At 40.0% G+C, this 21,658-nt stretch overlaps 1 protein-coding gene across 6 annotated transcripts; it reads left to right on the forward strand.

The window, feature by feature from the left end:
- The first annotated feature begins 9,055 nt into the window (after window positions 1–9,055).
- LOC121667186 (serine/threonine-protein kinase RIO2-like) lies at window positions 9,056–20,093 on the forward strand. Of its 6 annotated transcripts, none has more exons than XM_042033585.1 (9): window positions 9,235–9,438; window positions 10,022–10,160; window positions 10,846–10,962; window positions 11,745–11,920; window positions 13,100–13,188; window positions 14,352–14,531; window positions 14,925–15,017; window positions 17,168–17,263; window positions 19,421–20,093. In XM_042033585.1, the coding sequence occupies exons 3-9, from the start codon at window positions 10,941–10,943 to the stop codon at window positions 19,428–19,430; spliced, it is 666 nt and encodes a 221-aa protein (XP_041889519.1). In that variant the 5' UTR covers window positions 9,235–9,438; window positions 10,022–10,160; window positions 10,846–10,940; the 3' UTR covers window positions 19,431–20,093. The 6 variants fall into 6 exon arrangements, 5 of the variants coding, with proteins under 5 accessions (XP_041889516.1, XP_041889519.1, XP_041889517.1 ...); XM_042033583.1 differs by having other exon boundaries at window positions 10,876–10,962; XM_042033582.1 differs by lacking the exon at window positions 9,235–9,438 and adding an exon at window positions 9,056–9,225 and having other exon boundaries at window positions 10,022–10,962.
- The last annotated feature ends 1,565 nt before the right edge of the window (window positions 20,094–21,658 follow it).

A 21,658-nucleotide genomic window follows, 5' to 3' on the forward strand; every position in this document is an offset into this window, starting at 1 on the left:
ACAGGGAGAGATGAACCAGATGAGGACTTTTGCTCCAAACGGGAAAGGAGAAAACCTCAGTCCGTAGAGATGAACCAGATGAGGACTTTTGCTCCAAATGGGAAAGGAGAAAACCTCAGTTCCTAGAGATGCTCCCAGAGATAGTCCTAACGATGAAGATGATGAAGACCCTTTGCTCCCAGGGAAGGAGAAGGGCCTCTGTTTTTGTTTCTGAACGGCTCAACCTTAAAATTGTACCCCAAAAATCTTCAAGAGTGGACCCTCGAAAGCAGTTGCGGGAAAAGCTGCAAGTCGGGGGAAAGGACTCACACGCAGGCAGAGACTCCTCTTCCTAAATGGACTGAACAATATTTGGAAGTGGGCGGCTGTCTCGTTGTGATAATGTTTTCATAGCATGAGCAAGAAGAGACTTCTCTTTCTAAATGGACTGAACAAGGTTATTATGGAAGTGGTAAACAGACTGAACATCTTAAGGGTTGTCTTTTCACATTGTCAGTGGGAGAAGGGAGGAAGGTGGGGGGAGGAGGAGAGTTCTGAAGGTGGTATAATTTTTTTCTTCTTTTAGGTCTGTTAATAAACTTCTTCATATTCTTTCAAGTTTGGTGCCTGTTTTGCATTTCTCCTAATTCTTATCTCACAGCAGATAAACAGTAATGAGTATTTTGGACCAAACCACTACACTAAATTGGTGTTTCTGCCCGGTTACAAACCGAACCCGCGACACTCTCAAGACTTCCTTTCTGATAATACACATTTCAGCCTTTTGAAATGATTCTGTGACCTTCTCAGGTGCTGTGGTTGTAGTTTTGTTGAGCCCTAACTAACAAAAATTCATAAATACTTTTACTTAATTTATTTCCATTTGAAAACACCTAACCACTGCATAATTACAGTACAGTGTGTCCTAAGTAATCTGTGAATTTGTGGTTGTGGAAGATGCCACTAGACGTTACAACTTTACATCCCTGAGCTGTGGATTAGATGGGATACATTCTCCTTAAGCATCCAGACAGCTTTTATTTAAAGGAAAAAGTAACCATTTACTTCTTTTCACGGGAGATCATCTGTGGTTTTTTATCAGTCAGCATTCACACAATGTGTTCCAGGCCAAGTCAGAAAACATAAATCAAAATGCTGTCTTTGGTATGAAGTGGTGTGGTTTAGTTTTAACGTTATTCCTTTTTTTTTTTTTTTTTGAGTGGTTTGGTGTTTTGGGTTTTTGGGTTTTTTTTTTTGTTAGTTCACACAGAAATTCCTGCACATGAGAGAGCAGCTTACATTGTAATTTTTTCAAAAGTACAGTCACACAAAGAAAAACAAGTGTTTATGAAATTTTGAAGGAGAAAAAGGTAGATATTTCCCATAGATTTTCTATTTCTAGAATGCTATAAATAAGTCTGGCTGTCACAGTTGGATCTCCTTTTCTTCCTGGAGATTTTACACAGCAGGAAAAAGACTAGGGAATAATTCAGAATAATTCATATCTACACAATTGTGGATTCTTTGGGACTCTTTTTACTTCTGTTGGCAAATGGAAGAGTGAATTATCAAGAATGCAGATATTATTAACTGGTTCTTCAGGCAGTCAGATTAAAAGGGAAAATATAGACAAAGACAATAAATTCATAATGAAAAGCTGGGCAAAGACACCAAGCCTCATGTCTGCATTTCATGGCTCCTGAAGCTGGAAGTTTCTCTTCTTTCTTCCCCTTCTCACTAGGAGGAAGAATCAGTGACAGAATCTTTCCATTCACAGGTGCAGAATCTCAGCAAGGCAGGAAAGCCAAACGCCCTTCAAAAAAGTAAAGATGTGGGCAGAGAAGAGGGTCTTCATCTGCTACTGGATGTGTCTGGAAAAGGGGAATGGTTGTTTTCTGTGAGTTTGATGAGGAACTGGGCCAAAATGAAAGTGCTTCTCTGAGAGCTTTGGAGGACGCAGTTCAGCCATGAAATGGACTCACCTGACAGAGCTGACCATGGCATTACCACGCAGATGAAAACAAAGACAGACAGAATTAATTTTGCCTGTAATCTATAATGATGATAGGTTCCCTAAGACTTACTGTCTCGGTTTTGAAAGACAGGTGTCTGCTAAGGAAGGCAGAGGCCCCCCTTGAAGTGGCAGATATAACCCCTTTTCCCTCCAAGTTATTATATTCTGAAATCAAGGGCCTTTAGGCAAAGATGTGGGAAATAGGAATAACAGTTCTTTACTCTCTCTATATATATGTATATAACCAGTCAAACAAAACAACAACAACTCTGGCAGTAACAGCAATCACAAACCCAGTGCCAGCCTTCTCGGCTGTCAGGCCCTTTCCCCTCGGGCGCAGTTCCGCTCGCAGCCGGCAGGGGCGCTGGCGGCTCCCGGTGAGCAGGGCAGGTGCGATGGTTCCCCCGCGGCTGCAGGGGGCGCTCCGGAGCGAGCTCGGGAAACACGCGGCACTGGTGCTCTGGGATCCCGGGAAGGGATGGGACAAAGGCTTCACAAACCCCTGGGCAGCTGATCCCGGGCTCTCAGGAACAGCGGCTGAAGCGGCAGGGACGGACGCAAATCCCGGGTGGCAGACGAGATGTATCCAGATGGGAAAAGCCCACGGAGGCCCAGGCAGGCAGGGCGAGCAGGGCTACAGCGTAGCGGAAGCTCAAAACAGCAGCGGGGCAGGGCAGCCACAGCCCGGTCTCCAGCAGGGCAGGGAAAGCGGCTTTTGGGGTCCCGGCGTTGTTTCCAGCAGGAAGAAAGAACGGCCAAAAAGAAAGAAGCAGCAGCTCCTTTCTCTGCAGCTTCTCTCTCCGGACGCTCAGAGCGAACTGACCCCACACCCAGGTGTAGACAAAAGAGTAGCCAGGTCCGCCCCACTCCCCTTTTGTCTTTCTTAAGTACAGCTATTTGTCCCCTAGCAACATGCATATGGGAGAAAATTCCTTTAACAGGAAAAAAAAAAAAAAAACAGACTAAACTAAAACCCCAACACTTACAAACCATAATAAGGAATGGAAATTATAATAAGGAAATATACATTCTAAAAGGGATGCAAGACTTATAGATTACAGATAATGAATATGGATCTCTATGCACAATATGTGCACCTGAGATGGCTGCCTTCTGCTTTTTGAGTTGTTTTGTTTCGGTTTTTTTTCTTTTTTCAAAACAGCTGAATGCAGATGGCTGGCTGAGAAAAATGAGAATTATCTTGCCTTCCCATTTTCCTATCTGCAATAGATTGGGGAAAAAAAGAGAAAGAAATATGCCAGATGTGATTCTAGCATGTTAATGTGAAGGAAACGGCAACAAATGTTGACATTTTGGCATTGAGAACATTGCTTTGACTGGGGTCTAAGTGGTGGAATGTCAACTTTCTTCACTTTCTCCTAATAAAATATTTGCTATAAAATGTAAATGAAGACCAAAGAGCTTTTTCTTCACTTTAGCTTGCCAAAACATCTGGATTTGTGTTTACATTGGTTGGCATCACAGGGTTATCCTTCAAAGAAACCTGCTTTTATTTTCTAATTTCTAATGGAACCCCTTAAACAAAAAATGCTTTTCTGAGTAATGCAATATTGTCTGATTATGGGAGTAATCTTAAATATAAAGTAAAAAAGTAGTAGCTAAATCTTTTAACATTTTAATGCTAAAAAGGACCAATTTTAAAATTTCTATTTTTCTGCTATTTCAGGAATCAAATCTAGCACTTGTTTCTTTCTTTGCTTTCATCATCTAATACATGTTTTCAAGAAAGCATGAAGGAAAAAAGGACTGTTGCAATCAAATCTGTATATTGATATTTATATTTCAGTGATTGCGAGAGCTCTCATCCACACCTGATGACGCGTGTTTACACAGCAGGTGGCATGACTGAGAATTACTACCAGAAAGCAATAATAAGAACACTGACAAAAGTAATTTAAAATTTTCTCAGTGATTTTCAGCTTCACTCCAAGGTATATCTGCCTCCAGAATTACCTAAGTGTTAAGCTACCAGTGTATTTGTACTTATTCTTTCTCCATCTCTACATTCATTACAGCTTAATTGAGCCAAGTATTTCTCTTTCATGGCTAGACTTTGCTGGCAAATTAGACTCAACAGCCTTGTAATGGTGGGAGAAGAAATTAGTTACTGATTTTTTTGTTAAAACTTAGACCGTTTAATCATTAGTCAAACCAGAACAATAAACCCAGTGCTGCAATTCCTTTTTGAAATAAAGTTTATTAGCAAGAAAAATACACTGTGTGAAAAATCTCCTTTTTTTTTTTTTTTGGAAAGTAGTATTATTGGGTTATTCATTTAGTGACTACAAACAGTCATCTGACTGCAGGACTGGGGGTTTTCCCATCCCCAAGATACTTCTTACAGCATTTTAATGTGCTTAATGTATATGTGTATACATTCTTGTGTAAAAATTAGGAATATGCTGGTGGAGTCTGCTAGTCTGTCTGTTTATTTTACACGTGTGTATTTATATGAGAACTATTTTAGTTATTTCACTTCACATCAGTGAAAAATTAACTTCCCAGTGTGTTTTTATACAGTTGATCTTGTATTATTGTTACAGTCAGAGAAGGGGCTGTAAAAATGGCTTTGTTTATGAGCATACCAGTTCCTGTGTGTCTTCAAGTCAGTGGGAAGTTATACTAACAGCTCTGTAGTTAAGGGTTATATTTTACAGTCTTTGCCCTAGGGACACCAGCACATATTTTTCCAGTTTCTGAAAAGCTGTTATCTTGAAATAGCGTAAACCCATGTCTCAGTTTATTAGGAGCACTCTAACAATCAATAAAATACACTTCAGACTTAGGGCATCTTGATTCAAAGATAGTGAGATTCACTCCATCTGTTAACTGGCCCTAAGGCTGTGAAGTCTAGGAGATTATTTTTCTTGCTGTGGAGTAGTCAACAAGGTATGTATGAGAGACACTGGCAGTACAACACACACAGGGACACTTATCCTATTTCCAGGCCTTGGTTTGAGACAAAGAAATTGATAAAGAATTCAAATTTAATCAGATGAAGCTTGGGTTGAGACACAGGGGGAAATGAGAGCTGAAGTGAGTGCCAAAGGAGGAAAATTTCACTGCCATTCACAGGTGAGTGACAGCTGACTGCTGGCCTGGGTGCACAGTTCCCAAGGAGTGGAGTCTGAAGACAGTTATTGTTTCTCATATAAATGTCTTTCTCTACCGCAGCAGATAACCAGTCTGGGCACCTACCTGAGTTAAATCATCAGGTCCTGACAAAGGAGCAGCTGTTGTAGATAGGGGTCACACATTTCTGCAATTTTTATTCTGGGATTTGTATTGTCATTGTTAGTGTTTACCTTGGACCCCTTGGAAAAGAGAGAGATCGTTTTGGGGTTTATTTAATTGCTTAATTCTTGGGTTTTGCACATTAATTTGTTTCTTTTAGAAACTATGATTACATAACTGTTGGACACAGTAAGCAAAAGCTTTAAATACACCCTTTGTTTGAACACATGGTAGCCTGTGCATGCAACAGGAGCTGCATTATCACAGCCAGAAGTGACTTTTTTAATGTACAAATATAGACATACACCTATACGAAGATACGTGTGCAGCTCTTTTGCTTCAAAATACCATGCCAGAAATTACAGCTGGAGAGCTTTTAGGAGTTGTTAAGGATCCCACAGTTTTTTGGACTCACCTGCGGAGGGATACATAGGGTCAGCAATCTGATCAGGTGAGTATCTCTTCTGGAGATCACAATGAAGTAATTAACTGTCTCTGTACCTCGTTGTGCCTTTTGTAACTCTACCCCACTGTCTGTTTCTTTCTTGTCATGATGCTTGAGGTGAAATAGTTTCCTCAGATTTCTCTGAATATCCTTTCTCTAGAGCAGAGATACAAACAGGTTGACATAGATGCTGAAAAAAAAACATCTACAATGCCAAAACTGGGTGATGTTAAAGTCCTTATGAACACAGAGATTGCAGAATCAAGGGGGGGGGGGGGGTGGGGGAGGGAAGGCAGTGGGGAGAACTGCTCTTTTGATAAAGGAAAATCTAATGACAAAATTGAACCCCTCACCCCAAGCCACCAGGCCAGAAACACACCACCCCTCAGACCTTATCAGAGCACAGTTTCTCATCCTCTCTGCATCACCACCTCCCTGTCTCCTTGAGGCAGGATTATGTGCTTCAGAGTTTTAATTTCCCATTCAAATATCATCAAAAGCCAGAATATTCAATATGAAATTTCCCTAGATGTTGCTAATCAGTACTTTAATGAAAATCCTTGTAGAGATGAATGCTCCCAAATGATTTGGTAAGTGACAGAAAGATTTCCTGAACAATCTTAGTGTAAGATACTTATTATTCTCTCAGCATTTGTGATACCTCTTACCAAAGCTTGGCCACTCCATCCCATCCATGAAGTAAATCAACTACTCCTCCCAACTGAAAGAGTTTCATTACATTGAAAAAATGAACATCCCTTTATAACCCAAGTGCACCTTTCTGCTTTTATTTAGTTAATTAACAACATTTTCATCTCAGCAAGTAAAAATTCCTCCTTTTGATAACTCCCTCAATATGTTCCACTATGAAATGTCTGTTCTACAACGCCCTTTATGAACCAGCCTGTCAGAACAGCAGATTTGGGGTAAACCTCACCAACACCTTCCATTTAAACCTGCTGTGTGAAACAGTTACTCCAAGGTTCCTCTACCAACTTTATTTTCCTCTGCCAAGGGCTCATTCCTTCTGAAAATTACAAATTATCAGTAATGAGGGACTTAAAGGGTAACTCTTCAGTCATAACTATATATGTATGTGTATATATATATATATATATACACAAAGGGATATAAGGGAGAAACAACAGTAAGGAAAAAAAAAAAGAAGCACAGCACTAAAGTTTTTCCAAATAAAACTCTTATCTCTCTTATCTATACATATTTTACAGCCCTAAAGATGGAAGGCTTGTAAATGAGATGTATTTCTATGCAATTGCATAAAACTATGCCACTTCAGGCAATTTTAACTGGACACATTAACTTGTAAAATGCCCCCAGAATCCAATAAAAAACCTCCAGGGTTTTTTTTTTGTTGTTGGTGGTGGTTTTTTTTGTTTGTTTTTTTTTTGCTTGTTTGGTTTTTTTTGTTTGTTGTTGTTGTTGTTGTTTGAGGTGATGTGGGTGAACTTATTGTTTTTAGTAAGCTAAAGGGAAAATGCGTTCATTACATGTAAAACTGCTTATATCATGCTCTGGAAGCTAAAGAAAGAATGTCAAAATACATCAAATGCTGCCCTCTTCTGATTAAATTTGATCTTAGAAGTACCTGCACTTGCAATGGAAGAAGTCTGAGGAAAAGACTAAACTGACTTAAAAATGGGGCATGGCAGGTGGATGAACCCTATCACTGACTAATTTCTGGCATTTTCAATTCTTTATATTAATGAAGTATTTCTCTAATTGCAAAATACAAGTGGGACACTGGTCTTATGTTAAAGCATTTTTCAGATCTTCAAGCATAAAAAGACCCAAAAATAAAATCATAGAGAATTATGTACACGTTGAGCCACTCCTCTATTAGTTTGACTGTTTTGATCATCACTTCCTTACAGATTACTTCCCACCACACTAACACACAGGGTTGTTCCATGCGTAAATTACCACATACTCTGAAAATCTGACAAACTTCAGACAAACAAATTTCAGACAAACAAAACAAACCAAAACCAAACAAAAACCAATCAAACAAAACCAAACTAAAACAAACAAACAAACAAAAACTGGCACAAAAGGATCTTAGCCATCATTGAACACCTGCACAGCTAAGAGTTTAGGAAATATCTTTACCAAAAAGGCAAAACCCAAAACAAGACTACAAAAATAACCCCAAAAAACAAACCAAAAAACCCCCAAACCAACCAAACAAAAAACCCAAAACAAACAAACAAAAACAAACAAACAAACAACACACAAAAAGAACCCCAAACCCAAAAACAAACACATACACACACACACAAAAAAAAAAAAACAAAAACCAACCCCCCCCCAAAAACAACCTCCCCCAAACCAACCAAAAAATTAATTTTGGCAAGTAACATTGTGAGCCCGAGGGTGGGAGACATTTCAGCCCACAAGACAATCAAAAAGCTCTCAGAATTAAGATCTGAATCAATTGGCCAAAAAAATCAATTGGCCAAAGGCAAAGTGCTGCCCAGCCCCAGGCCTCCTGTATCCTGCCCTGTATTAAATGTATTATTAGTGTAAACAATGAACACAAAATTTTGGTTTTTAAAGAATTTTATATTATGGGTAAGTTGAGACAAATCCCCGAAAGGTTCTTTAATCATTGTCTGAAGCAACGACTGTCATAAAATTTATTTTGGTAATAGTAAAGAATAACAGCTTAGTTGAAAAAAAGGTTTTTAACATTGATGTTAAAATACACCATAAAGGTTTGGACGTTTTTATACAGCTGACAGCTTCCATTTTCGGGTTAAATTTTTATTACTGTTCTAGTGGTCCCACATTTCTGACTGGCTCCTTTAATGCAAAACTTCACAAACTCCTGTGATTCATTAGATGACTTAATAATAGACACTTGACAATTAAAAAGGAAGTGGAGGGCGGCTCTAAATGAAAGAAGAAGAAAAAAATGTTTGATGGAGGAATCTCTGCGAGCTTAGTAGGTTTTCACAAAATTCCGTCATTTTTTCTATCATGTCTTTTCTGAGCACATTCTCGTTTTCCTCTGTCTGGAACAGCGGAACCAGCTTTTTTTTTCCAAAACCAACACTCCATGGTTCACACGCTTATTTTAATATAAATGATAATTTATCCGTTTTAAGCAGGTAAAGTATTTGTATAGTATCGGCATGGTGTTATCTGCAGATCTGAAAACTCCTTTCTTCTAATACAAAAAAACCCCCCCTACCCTAGAAATTACTGTTTATATCCCTAGTTATCCCTTTATATGTTTATAATCCCTTTATTTGTTTATAATGTTTGTTCTCTGCTTTACTTTCCTGGCCGCGGCGCTCCGTGCAGCGCTCTGCGGTTCCTCAGGGAGGCAGGTCCTGGCAGATGCCCGCGCGTCCCACACGACTCCCCCGGGCAGGGAGGGATGGAGCGGGGTCGCAGCGAGTTCGGAGCAGAGGCTCACTCCATCCCGCTTCCCGGTCGATGCCGGCTCGGGGACGGGAGGAGGGCACAACGACCGGGCGGAGCGCACCAGGACCAGGCGGAGCGCAGTGAGGTACGAAGCTGCCAGGACCTGCCCAGGGCGCGCGTCCCGCCGTCCCCCTCATCCTCTTCACTCTCCTCGACCCTCTCATCCCTCCTCATCTCCCATCCTTTTCCTACTCCTTTTTCTCCCCCTCTTCCTCCTCCGCCGCCGCGGCCATGGGGAAGCTGAACGCGGTGATGCTGCGGTGCCTGTCCCGGGAGCTCTTCAGGGTGGCTGACCGCGGTGAGCGGGGCCGAGCCGGGCAGCGGGGCCGAGCCGGGCCGGGCCCGCGGCGGGCGGGATCTGCCTGTGGTGCCGCTGCCTCCCCCGGGGCTCCGTGCTGGCGTGTCCTGCTGGGCAGGGCCTGGGTCGTGCTCGTATTCCCTTCGGCCCCCGGTGCGGGGCAATTGGGAAGGGCAGAGGAGTCGCTGGGGAAGCTCAGGGGTTCTCTGAGGATGCCCAGGGGGTCGCCGGGTGGTCCCTAGGAATGCCCATGGGGTCCCTGGACATGCCCGGTGGTCATACGTGTGAGGCAGTATCACCGGCGTCTCCGCTCCCTCCGCTCCCTGTGGCTGGGACTGAAATCTAATCGGCCTTACCTTCTTTCTGTTACCGCAGGAATTCCCCGGCTGGATTGTACATGAGCTCCCAAGGGGCAGTCATGCGTTAAAACCTTTGTTGAGTCTTAAAACATAAAAAGTTAGGTCTTAGAATCTGTAGTCTTTTAAAGTTGCATCCTCGAAAAGGAATTTTACTGTTAAGCAGGATCTGATCTTTCACTGTTGAATGCAGGGGCTAATAAATCTATTTTTAATTACTCTTTTAGGTGGAAATGGGCATGAAGAACGATTAAATAGTTCCTGCTAGCTTAATTGCTTCCATTGCCAGCCTTAAACACGGTGGCTGTAATAAAATCTTGCATGAGTTGGCGAAACACAAACTCCTTGCTTACGAACGAACTAAAAGTGAGTTTGCATTCTGTGTTTGTGTGTCCCTTTCTCGTTCTGTCGCCAGTGCCTCACAGTGGTACCAGCCCAGCAGGTTGGGATGTAGGAGTGTTTGTTTTGCCTCCTCTTGGATTTACCCTGGGAATACGGGTTTGTGCAGCACCAGATGCTCTGTCTTCTGAGCTGCTCGTGCCTGTAGAAGTGACAGGCAGAAAAGACATGAACAGTTACCTTCTTTGCTCAGAATAAAGTGAAAAGGATCATCACTTAAAGCAATCAATCCAAATGAGTGATATCCTCACAGTTCTGGAGCAGACTGCACTGTCCTTGGACATTTCACCCCCTCAGGAATGGCTGCTGAAGCAGTTTTTATTATCTGCTATGTGACAAGGTTGTGCAAGTCTTTCCCCATTCCTTTCAGCCTTTTAGTTGGATCTGGCACTTCAAACACAGTGGGGAAGTCTATGGAAAATACCCATCCCTTTTGTCCCAGTTCTTCAGAGGATCGGGGGTTGCTCAAGTTCTATTTAAAAGTCTTTAGCATTCAGTCAGATTGGGCTGATAAGAGCCAGGGGGTGAAATATTACTTGAGTGTTATGTACTGTAAACTGAAATGAGAAACAAGATTAAATTGAGATTTATTTTAAATGTGACTTATGCATAATAAAGAAGGGAATGTTCTGCTGGGGTTTTTTCCCCCTAGCTGTCCAGGGTTATCGATTATCTAATGCAGGATATGATTACCTGGCTCTGAAAACTCTCTCTTCCCGACAAGTCATCACTTCTGCAGGGAACCAGATGGGTGTTGGCAAAGAATCAGGTAAAAAATATAACGTTTTTAATAATTATTTTTAAGCAAACACATCTGTAATGTTGCAGGTACTTTGCTAAAATCCAAGTGAGTTTTCCTCTGGTAGCCACATCAGTACATCTGTCAGACACCAAGATTTATGGGTCACTTGTTCAAATGCTGTGTGGGGCTTCTGGCTACATTTGAGTGTTTATTCATAAGAGTGTAATCGTATTTTGTCCATTTTATCTGGTTCTTACTTCATCAAGGTACTTTGCAGGCAGATGCTCGTTGTGTAGTGCTTTGTGAAGAGTTTCACATTTTAACAGAAAGATAATTTCAGCTTTTTTATCCCACTTAAAAATAAGGCAGTAAAGTAAAATAGGCTCAAAGCTATTGGAACACTATCTTGGTTCCTCTTGTGTTCATATGTAACTTGTGTAATTGGAGAAGGGGATTATCTGGGTGCAAATGCAACACTGGGTATTTGTTAACACTGTTTAAATCAAGAGTTTGGCCTCTTGGGTTGCCTGTCTGCTCAGCAGGAAGGAGAGGCTCTTCCAGAATGTGATTGAGAACACCAGAAATATGTTAAATATGTTTCAGATCCCATCAGTGGGAGTGGAGTACTGTCAGCTTTTAACAGTAATTTTTTCATGTTCAGATCTTTGATATACACTATGTAAATTCAGCTGCCTTTACTGACTATACCAGAAACAGTAAGAAGTGAGGTAACAAACGTACACTGCACTTTACCAGCTTTTACTAGATACAATTTATTTGTTAGATCTGTTCCCTGATGTGTCTTCCAGATATTTGTATTGTTGTCAACAAAGAGGAGCAACAGTTTGCACTGAAATTGCACCGGCTGGGGAGAACCTCCTTCCTCAACCTGAAAAACAAACGTGACTACCACAAGTACAGGCACAAAATGTCCTGGCTGTACTTGTCCCGGATAGCAGCAATGAAGGAGTTTGCCTACGTGAAGGTAGGTGGCCACTCACACAGTGCCAGCAGTGGTGAGACACGCTGGAAGATGCCTCTCTGGTAGGATTTATGCTTCATTTGTTCTTTTTCCTGATGAATTCTAAGTATACATTTCAGACACTTTCAGTGCTACATGCTTTGTACACTTCCCAAAATGAAGCTCTGCCATGGGGATCCCAAGGAACTGAAGCAGGTGACATGAGAGAATTTCAGATTGATGATGTTATTTATGGGTAGGTAATCTATATATCACCAGCTCTGCAGTTCTTCCTTTAAAATTTCTAGCATGAGCTTGGAAGTAGTTGTTATTTCTTAAAATTATTTTTTAATTTACTGCTTTTTCAGTTGTTGGTTGGCTATCGAGGGAAGACTTTCCGTCTAGAGCAGTGTTCTGATCTAAAAAGTCACATATTGTTCTGCACTGTGGGAAAATATTTCATTTCCAAGCATATATTGCTACTCTCAAGAATTTTGTATTTTTTACTTTAAAAAATTTTACTTTGTATTTTTTTGTTTAAAAAAACACAGCTATTGTAGAGTAATTGAAAGATTGGAAACTAATTATTTATAGAAAACTAGTTTTCCATTCTCCTTTTGTGCTATTCAGGAGCAGTATATATATGAAATATTTTTATTTTCTTGTTCTTTTAAAAAAGAACCATGATGGGCTCTACCAGTGGCCCCCACTGAGCGAGAAAGAATTAAAACCACCATTTAGAACTTCTGTATTGGTGCAGGTGATCCAACTGGTAAAGAATCATGTGTTCAGGACTTGCAGGAATTTAACTGTGGGGGTCAGTTTCCCTGAGCAGAGGCTTGGGGGAGGACTAATTGTGTGCTGAAAAGCAGTAGTAGCTTAATACCTAAATAACAAAAGCTGACAGTACTCCACTGTCAGCTGTATTTATGTTGTATTTTCCATTCTGTTGTGTTTTTCTTCCAGAAGCACAATAGTTAAACTGTAGGCAGTGCAGTCTCTATAAACTTGGGAGTTTTATTTGTCTTTGCAGAGAAAGGTCAGAGGCTGTGAGGCTGTCTTCCATCTTAAGGACATGATTTGAGCAATTCATGCTGCTACCATAGTGATGTGTACTGCTTGTCTTAGGTGTGGGTTTGTCAATAAATGTAATGTTTCCTTAACTATTTGATTTTAATTTTTCCCTGTGTTGTCTCTTTCCAGGCTTTGCATGACAGAGAATTTCCTGTCCCCAAACCCATAGACTACAGCAGGCATGCAGTTGTTAGGGAACTTGTTGATGGATATCCTCTGTAAGTAGTGAAGCTTGAACTGTCTGTGTTACCAGAGACCCTAACAATGCTAGGTTAAGGGTAACAGGATGAGGGTTTTTCCTTGTTTTCTACACAGAAGTTGCACATTCTATATGTTACTTCATATATATTGAATACAACATCCTTCATGTTCTGAGCTCCAGTTTGTGATCCTTGCTCTGGTAATTCAGGTGACTTTGTAACTCACTGTTGTAGAACTTCTGCACTGTTTATATAGAATACCAAATACAATCTGCTTCTGCACCTTCAAAAAAATTATTTTGGTTGATTTTTCCAGCATCTAGAAACATTAAATGTTGCTGAGGTTTGTATTGGAAGGATTGATTTGGCTTTGAATGCAAAAGGCCTGTATACTTGATATACTGTAGACTAACCCAGGTCTAACACAGAGATTTAAAGTGTCTTTATGGAACAAATCTGCTTGTATAGTATTAAAGATCTAAAGTGGGCAGTGTAATCAAAAGGGAATTAATTCCAAAGTGTAGCAGTTAAAGAATAACATGTAAAAGACTTTGTTATAGTCTGTCTCCCAACCTTCATTTGTTAAATAGTTCCACGTCCATCATGTAAACAGAATACTTCAGGATTCCTTGTGGAAGTCTGCAGTGGAAGTTTACTTTTTTTTCCTTTTCCTTGCATAATCTAGAAAATACAATTTTGTAAAAGAAAATGTCATGTGGCATTTGAATTTCAACACAAGAAACAGAATTAGTTCCTACTGAGACCATAAGATTACCTAAAACAGGAGAGAGACAAAAGCTGCTGCTCCATTATTTACGTAATACATTATGACAGCAGTGCTCAGTGGGAGACAGTGAGTGTGAGTTTAGATGAGGTTTAGCCTGGGTGTAAGGAGATGTTTTCTCCTCTTGAGGACAGAGAGGCAGTGGCACAGGTTGCTTGGGAAGGTCTCAGAGTCTCTCTCCATGCCCAGAATTTTCTGTCCCAGATAGACAAAGCCCTGAGCACTCTGATTTGGTCTTAGATTTGACTGAGCTTTGAGGAGAGTATTGAACCAGAGACCTAAAGATCCTTTTAACTTGAGTTACTCTGGCATTGTCAGATGTTTTTTATATACTTTGTCTGCATTTTTAAACTACATTTTCTATGTTTAGAGTATTTTATTTTATTTAACTTTTCAGGTGCCTGGAAGATCCTGCTGTTGTCTACAGTGAATTAATGGATCTGATTGTCAAACTTGCCAAACATGGCCTGATCCATGGGGATTTCAATGAGTTTAATCTGCTTTTGGATAATGATGACCATGCCACTTTGATTGATTTCCCTCAGATGATGTCGGCATCACATGCAAGTGCTGAAGGGTAGGTTCAGATTTAAAGGTGTTTTCAAGGTAAATCTGAGAAATCTGATGACAGCAAACAGTCAACCATGACTTGTTTCCATAAGTCTTTTCCTGATTCTTTTTCTACCATTGTTGTTAGGCAGCACAAACAATGTTCCAAACAAAAAATGAGTAGGAATGTCTCTGTAGAATAAATAAGTAATGAATTGCTTCTCAGAGATAATAATGTTGTTAAGAAAGGCTTAGAAATAAAGTGCATTCTGTTCCTCTTCCTAGGTATTTGTCTTGGGATCACTAATAGAAGTTATTTTCAATTAAAACCAGTAAAAGACAAGAAATGTAGAGTAAAAGTTTGTCATTGTGATAGACTTCATTGATTTTTTTATATTTGTACGATTCTGGTTTTTTACAGGTATTTTGACAGAGATGTTAATTGTATTAAGGAGTTCTTTAAGAAATGCTTCAACTACAAGAGTGGGTTCTTCCCAGCATTCAAAGACTTCAGGTAGAAAAGACCAGACGAGTTTGAATTGTCCTGCTTATGTCACTAGTGATGATTTGCTGAGAAAAATGGATGCCTATGAGAGAAATTTAAAAAGCAATAGGCCAAGCTACACAATTTCAAATTATATTTTTGTGATTCCTACTGTGTTTTCTTCGACCAAAGTCACTCTAAGTGGTTTTCAAAAGAGTATGCTTTAAAATCCTATGCAGCCTCCTTTGTCTTGTAACTAAGAAAGAGAGATCAGTCTGTATGGGGAATTACAAGGTCGAGTTGGGTTGTGAGCTCTGCAGAGGCACATGGCAGCACAAAGAAGCACAAGGAAGCACAGAGAGGCTTGTCTCCACCAGGCCCTGGGGGGAGGAGGTGTCACACGGCAGACCCCTAGGAAGTGCACTGCTGATGTGACAACACAGGATAGGTCATGCCATGTAAGGAAATGCTGTGCCTTAGAATAGTGTATAAAACCAACTCACTCCTTTGAATAAACGATTCCGATTCCCTGCCGGTCTGGGTCCGAGATTCAATTGCCGACAAGCCTGAAAGCCTGATCCAAATGGCAAATGTCCAGGAAATGTTAACAGTGATGCAGGATCAGCCTGATCAAGCCTTCTGGAGTCTTGAGGATTAATTTGGGTTTCAATTTTAAGTCTGTTTTTAAAATGCTTGTAAATATGGTGACTGCCTCTTCAAGCATTATTACATTCAAACTTTTCTTCCTATATCATTTGCCTCTTTGACAAAGTAAAGTAATTTTTCATTTTAAGACCAAAGCTGTTAGAATGAAAGCAGTTTTATTTCATTCTGAGCACTTTTCCTAAGGAGTTCCACACTTCAGTCAGTCTGTATGTCATACCTTTTATTATTCTCTTTGCTTTAGCATAATTTCAACTAAACCCAAATGGTATTCCTGCTAAAGTAAAAAAATTTCCTGTAAATAGGCATAAATGCGGGTAATTGAGATGGAGTTAGGAGTGTTTTTCTCTGACTGAGTGTGGCAGAGTTGAGTTCAGCCTTGGAAAAGGCTGAAGGGCCAGCTGTGCCTTGGAAGTCCAGCGAAGATGCTGAGAGTTCTCCAAATGCTTTTTTTGAGGACAAAAGCATAACTGAAAGTGGTGCTGAAGTGGAGAATCAAGACAGGTCAATGAGGGTGCTGTGAGGGTAAGGAGGACAAAGATAAGTGCCCTGAGCTTGTCGACTCTTCAACTTTAAATGAGGAATTTGGGCATTACAGGTAAAGATTCTTACTCGGTATCCTAACAGTGTAGTTCCTCCCCTCCCCACAGTAAATGCAACTCTTTCAAGCAACTCAAAAAAGACTGCTCTACTACAAGCTGCCCTTGTTTAAACTGAAGAGTAAAAATTCAATTTATTTTGAAAACATTACAATCAATATGTTTCCTATTGGTTCCTTGATTCTCCAGCTGTGTAGTAGTATTTATTAAGAAAACAGGTCTTACACTTACTTTGTGAACCAAACAATTTTCTGTGCTGGATTTTCCCCCCTTTTTATTTATTTCAGTTAATATTGATAGTGAAGGAGTTTCTGGTGTTAAAATACTACTTCTAAATAGCTTTTATAAGTTTGTAATTCAAATACTCTGTGTCAAAGCCAAATTGTTTCACTGCTCACTCAGCTGAAGTTAGCAAGAACAAGCTTCTTGGACTGTACTATTAAAATAGATTGCAGTGTGTATTGTTCTGGCTTTTAATTCCTTTCCTGACACACTTAGAAACTCCTGCTTGGCTTCAGACTAGCCCCTTTTATGTGAAATTCTGTCTCTTGAGCCCACCATGTGTGTGGATGCAGAGGTCAAGCTCACACTCCTCCTCACCTCCTTTTGCTTTTCAGTTAAATGACTTGTCAAAACATTGGGCAGGATCGGAAATGATTTTTTTTTAGTTCCCTGAGGCTTCACTTTGTGTGATTGGTATTTATGTGGCTGTTGTGCAACAAATCCTTCTTTCATAGAGTGCCTGTCTTGAACATTCAGTATTCATATTTAAAATAAAAATAAAATAAAATAAAATGTATCACTTGCATGTTCTGTTCTGAGTTTTCAGGTTATAGCCCAGAAAGTGAAGACTCAAACACGGTGCTCGTAAAGGCAAAGAATTTTTCTCTTTAATACATTGATTTACATCTGTTTTAGTATGAAGAGTGCATCATTGCAGTTGCTGGGCACAGAACAAGGACTAAGAGCATCACATCAGTCAGAAGTGTTGGGGGCTGTTCAACCATTCCCCTGGTAAATATTATTGTTATCATCTAATTTACTTTCAGACCACCTTAAACTACACAGAGCTGTTATCTCCTCTTTCTAAAATTGTTCTCTGGCATTAATCATCTTTAAAAAGACTGTTACCATCTACCTCTGCAGTTTGCACTTCCATGCCCACATCAATATAGGACTGTAGATAATATATATAATCCTGCTGCAATTCTTTGCAAGGAATGATTTCCAGCACTCTCCTTCATGTGTTGTTCTTTATTTTCTCACTGAAGCTCCACATCAGCATTAACAACTCTAATTTACCCAATAACAGGCTAATTCATGTATTTTATTGCACTAACAGCATCAGTTCATTCATTTTTGTTGGTAGCCATGATCATTTTATTTTTTATTTTGAATGGATGCTTGAGTCAAGATTTCATTTGGCCTTTCTCACCTGTCTTCTTAAGAGATTTCTATGAACTCACCTTCAGTAGTGATCTCATTGGCAATTTGATTTTGTCTTTCTGCATTATGTAAATCTGGACATTTTCAGCAGAATTTAATGCATTTTTCTTCAACCCCGGGCTGCGCAGTAGGTGGTAGATCCACCTCTGACACATTCACAGGTGTTAGTCTGTGAAGCAGACTTGTTCTACACAAGGTGCCTGTGTGCCTCCAGTACTCATGGAAGAGTTGGCTGCTTTACTCATTCACGTTTGGATTCTTTTTTTTTAAGAGAAGTATTTTAAATACACAGCAATATGTAAGTGGCATGTACGTACCTAATTTTCTGTTCTAAAAGAAATATAAAAGCACTTAGCAGAAAAGCTTTCCAGCAATTCATCAACATATCAAACCTTGTTCTTCACTAACTTACCTTGCACAATGCTTCCACTTACATGCTTTTAGGCTGAGTAAAATACCCTTCCTGCCCATTTCTGAAACTTACTGTAGCTTTTGAGTGTCAGAGCTAAGGTAAGAATGTGTATAACAAGGTATTTGTAACATGGGAAAATAATTACAGAGCTAAAAGTACAAAGTAATGGCACTGCTGTAAGAGCCACTGGGCTGCTTAGAGCTGATACTGCTGCAAGCGTTTATTTGTTTTCATGCAGCTTGCTTTCTGTCAGTGGAGAAAGCATGTTAAAACATAAAAAGATTCTTAAATTAATCACAAAAAAAAAAAAGCTTGCAGGCATTGTTTCCGTAAACCATGGCAGTACTGGCAATAGGTGGCAGTCATAATTTGCAGACTATGCCAGAAGAAGCATTATGAATTTTGTAAAATCATCTATTTCACATGAAGTAAAGTCATCTTTCTGTACTTGTACGAATCTTTACATACATTCATGTAACTCACTTAGAGGAAACGAGGGGAATGGTCCACAATTTAAATAATTACTTGTGAATCTTATCTGAAGCATTTCTCTCTATTTGCTCACATTTAGGTTGTGATGATGGAAAGACAAGTGGGTCTTTCCTCCTAGTACTCTGGTGGAGAAATAGATTTTGGTGAATTTCTGTTAGATTACATGTCAAAGACGCATGGTATCTGCCTTGCAAAATTTCTTCTAGCAAGCTTCCAACAAGATGTGATTCCACCATGATAAAATAGATGACTGCCCATCTGTCTTAGCCACACTCCTGTTAAGGAGTTGTTGTTTTCCATTAGAATCATTCACATTTTTGTCATCTAAACTTTTAAAAATACCGGAGTGCTAAAAAAATGGGAACAGAGCAAAGAATTACTGCTGGACATGAAATGTTCTACCATATTATGAGCTTTTTCATTTTTGTGGAAGGCGTGTGTTTTGCACCAAGAGGTGCTGGTCCTTTATCATCCCTGTAAGAAACAACAAACAACATTGAATTCTAAGGTAGGATTTAAAATGCCGTTTATTAGAGCTTAGACTATCAAAAGATGATAGCACAGACAACCCCACACATCTCTAGATGCTGTGAGTCCTGATGGTGTAGCATTGAACACACAGAACTCCATGCAGACCTTGTCCAGAGCAGAGAATCTCCCTTTTTTTATTACTTTCTTACAAGGAAACAACTCTTTTCATAATTTCTACAGTCAAGGTGAACATCATGAATGTTCATGTTGGTCCTGAAAAAGTACCACCTGTGTGTCTTGTCTTAGTGCTAAATCCTCAGAAGGTTCTGATCTGGTCTGTTTGTTTGTAGGAGCTGGTGAAACGGAAGATAAAGGGACAACTGACCAAGCAGCAAAAGTCTGCTCTGAGGCAACGGCTCTAAAAAGGGGAGGCAAATATTTACACCAAACAGTGTTGAGAAAATATGCACAACATTAAGTCAAGCTTGGATGCAGCCACCTTCTGGGAATAATTTATTAAAGCTCCTGTGGAACATGAGCAGTGTACAGAACTGAAAGAGTTAGGCTAATTTACCTTTGCTATAAAGGAGCAATCTCTTCTATGCAAAGCAAATGTTCTTCTGGAAACCAATAAACCTCATTGTTTTCCTGTGATTTTGGCTGGGAGATTGTGTGTTGGAACCCTGGGCTCAGAAAATTTAGTTTTATGGGATACAGTAATATATATGTAATAAGATAGAGGATTTCGGGTGTAGGTTAGTTCTGCTTTCTTCTTCCTTCTTCTTCACAAGCCTGGGTGATCTCATATTGGTTCAAAAAACCTGCGTTGCCGAACATGAATGATTAGTTATTGGATTGTAAGTAAAAATAAATTAGTTGGCATTCCATAATTGGGTAATTTGGGATTTAAAGGACCTTGGAAGGTAGAACTCTGGGGCCATTTCCACCTTGTTAATTTAGAGGCACATTCCGTGCAGCTGTACCATAGATAAGAAATAATAAACATCTGAGTCCCAAGAACAACTCTGCGTCTCCTGTGTTTCAATCCGAACTCTGAGTAAAAGAACTCAGGAAACAGAGGCAGAGAAGAAAAGGAACAGAAATGGAAAATTTAATAATTGTGTTTTGTGTTTCTAGTCAGCACCATTGACTGTAATTTAGATTGTATCAGTAGTACTGGTTAAGATCAGGACAGTAATTTTCAACAGTATCTCACTGTAAATGAATCATAGTGTGTTTGCTGTGCAGAGGATTGCTCTTAAGAGGCAAAGAAGGAAAAATTTTAAAACCAATTTTTGCAATGATGCTGAATTTAAAAACATGATCACTCCATATGATGAATATGCATTCTTTGAAGCCAACAATTCTCATTTTTATTTTCCTTTACTCCAGTACTTCACATAAGGATTTTAACTGAGCCTGGATGCCCTGTCTCCTCTCTGTTCCACCCTGCCTTCATTTCATCCCCCTGGGCATGTGCCTCAGGCTGGAGATTGAGCTTCTGGGGAATGATCATGGAGCAGATTCCAGGCCTCCTCACCACATTCAATCCAAGAAGCAGCAACTGCTCTTCAGACTGTAATTTCCGTACTGTTCTAACTTTTGTTAGAATGTGAATGTAACTTCACATTTTCTGTAATTTTACCCCCACACTTGGGTACTGCTGAATTTAACTGCTTTGTATTGCAAAGTGCATTGGCACTCTCACGTGTGAAGTATTGAGCCTTTAAAACATGCTATTATAACCCAGACCCTATAATATTTGTTTTACTAATATCTCTGTAAATATAACATCTGTGGTTAGATGTCTCTCCAAGTGCTGAAAGGATGGAATCATGCCGTGGGTTGCAGTGGAGCACTTGGGGAAAGGAATAAAGTGGTTTGGCAACAAAGGAATGACAATGTGTAGGGAACCTTGTACCTGCGTAGTGAAAGAAACCCCAATTCATTTTTCTGTTTAAATGTTAAAGGGAAAAGCAAACCCCCAGACAAACAAAACATCAAATACAAACCAATTAAAAGTAACTGAACATTTACAAAGAAAAAATAAAGCTATTGTGATTGTGGTGTGGCTTAGTTACCAGAAGTAACATTTTCCCCCTAAAGCTTTTTGTCACATTCAGTGCCTACAAGACAAGCTAATTCTGTCGCATTTCCCACCTGCTTTGACTTCTGCTAGAACAGCACAGCAGCACTTTTAATCACCAGATCTATTTTGGAACAGCACTGAAGACGGGAAAAAGGAGGAAAACCAGCACTGGAGTGCAACATCCGTATCTGCAGGCAGTTTCTGTAGGTGGCAGCAGCCCACGGCAATGAAAAAAGAAAGCATGCAGCAACTGCAGGCAATCTAGCAAAAAGGCAGGTTCTTGTAGAGGGGTATTTTCCCAACTTCGACAGCCAAGCGCAGAGAGGTTGTGCAGACTCTGTCCTCAGAGGGTTCCAGACCAGACAGAGGCCAAGGTGACCTGGCCTGTCCTCACAGCTGATCCTGCTCTAAGCAGGAGACTGAACTAAGTGACCTCTCGAGCTCTGTCCCAACCTGAAGTTTCCTAAGATTCTTCCCACTGGGTTCAGATTCCCAGGTT

Source organism: Corvus kubaryi, unplaced genomic scaffold, assembly GCF_017639235.1.
Source record: "Corvus kubaryi isolate FWS band 111438036 unplaced genomic scaffold, C.kubaryi_AGA036_p1.0 37357, whole genome shotgun sequence".
Lineage (NCBI taxonomy): Eukaryota > Metazoa > Chordata > Aves > Passeriformes > Corvidae > Corvus > Corvus kubaryi.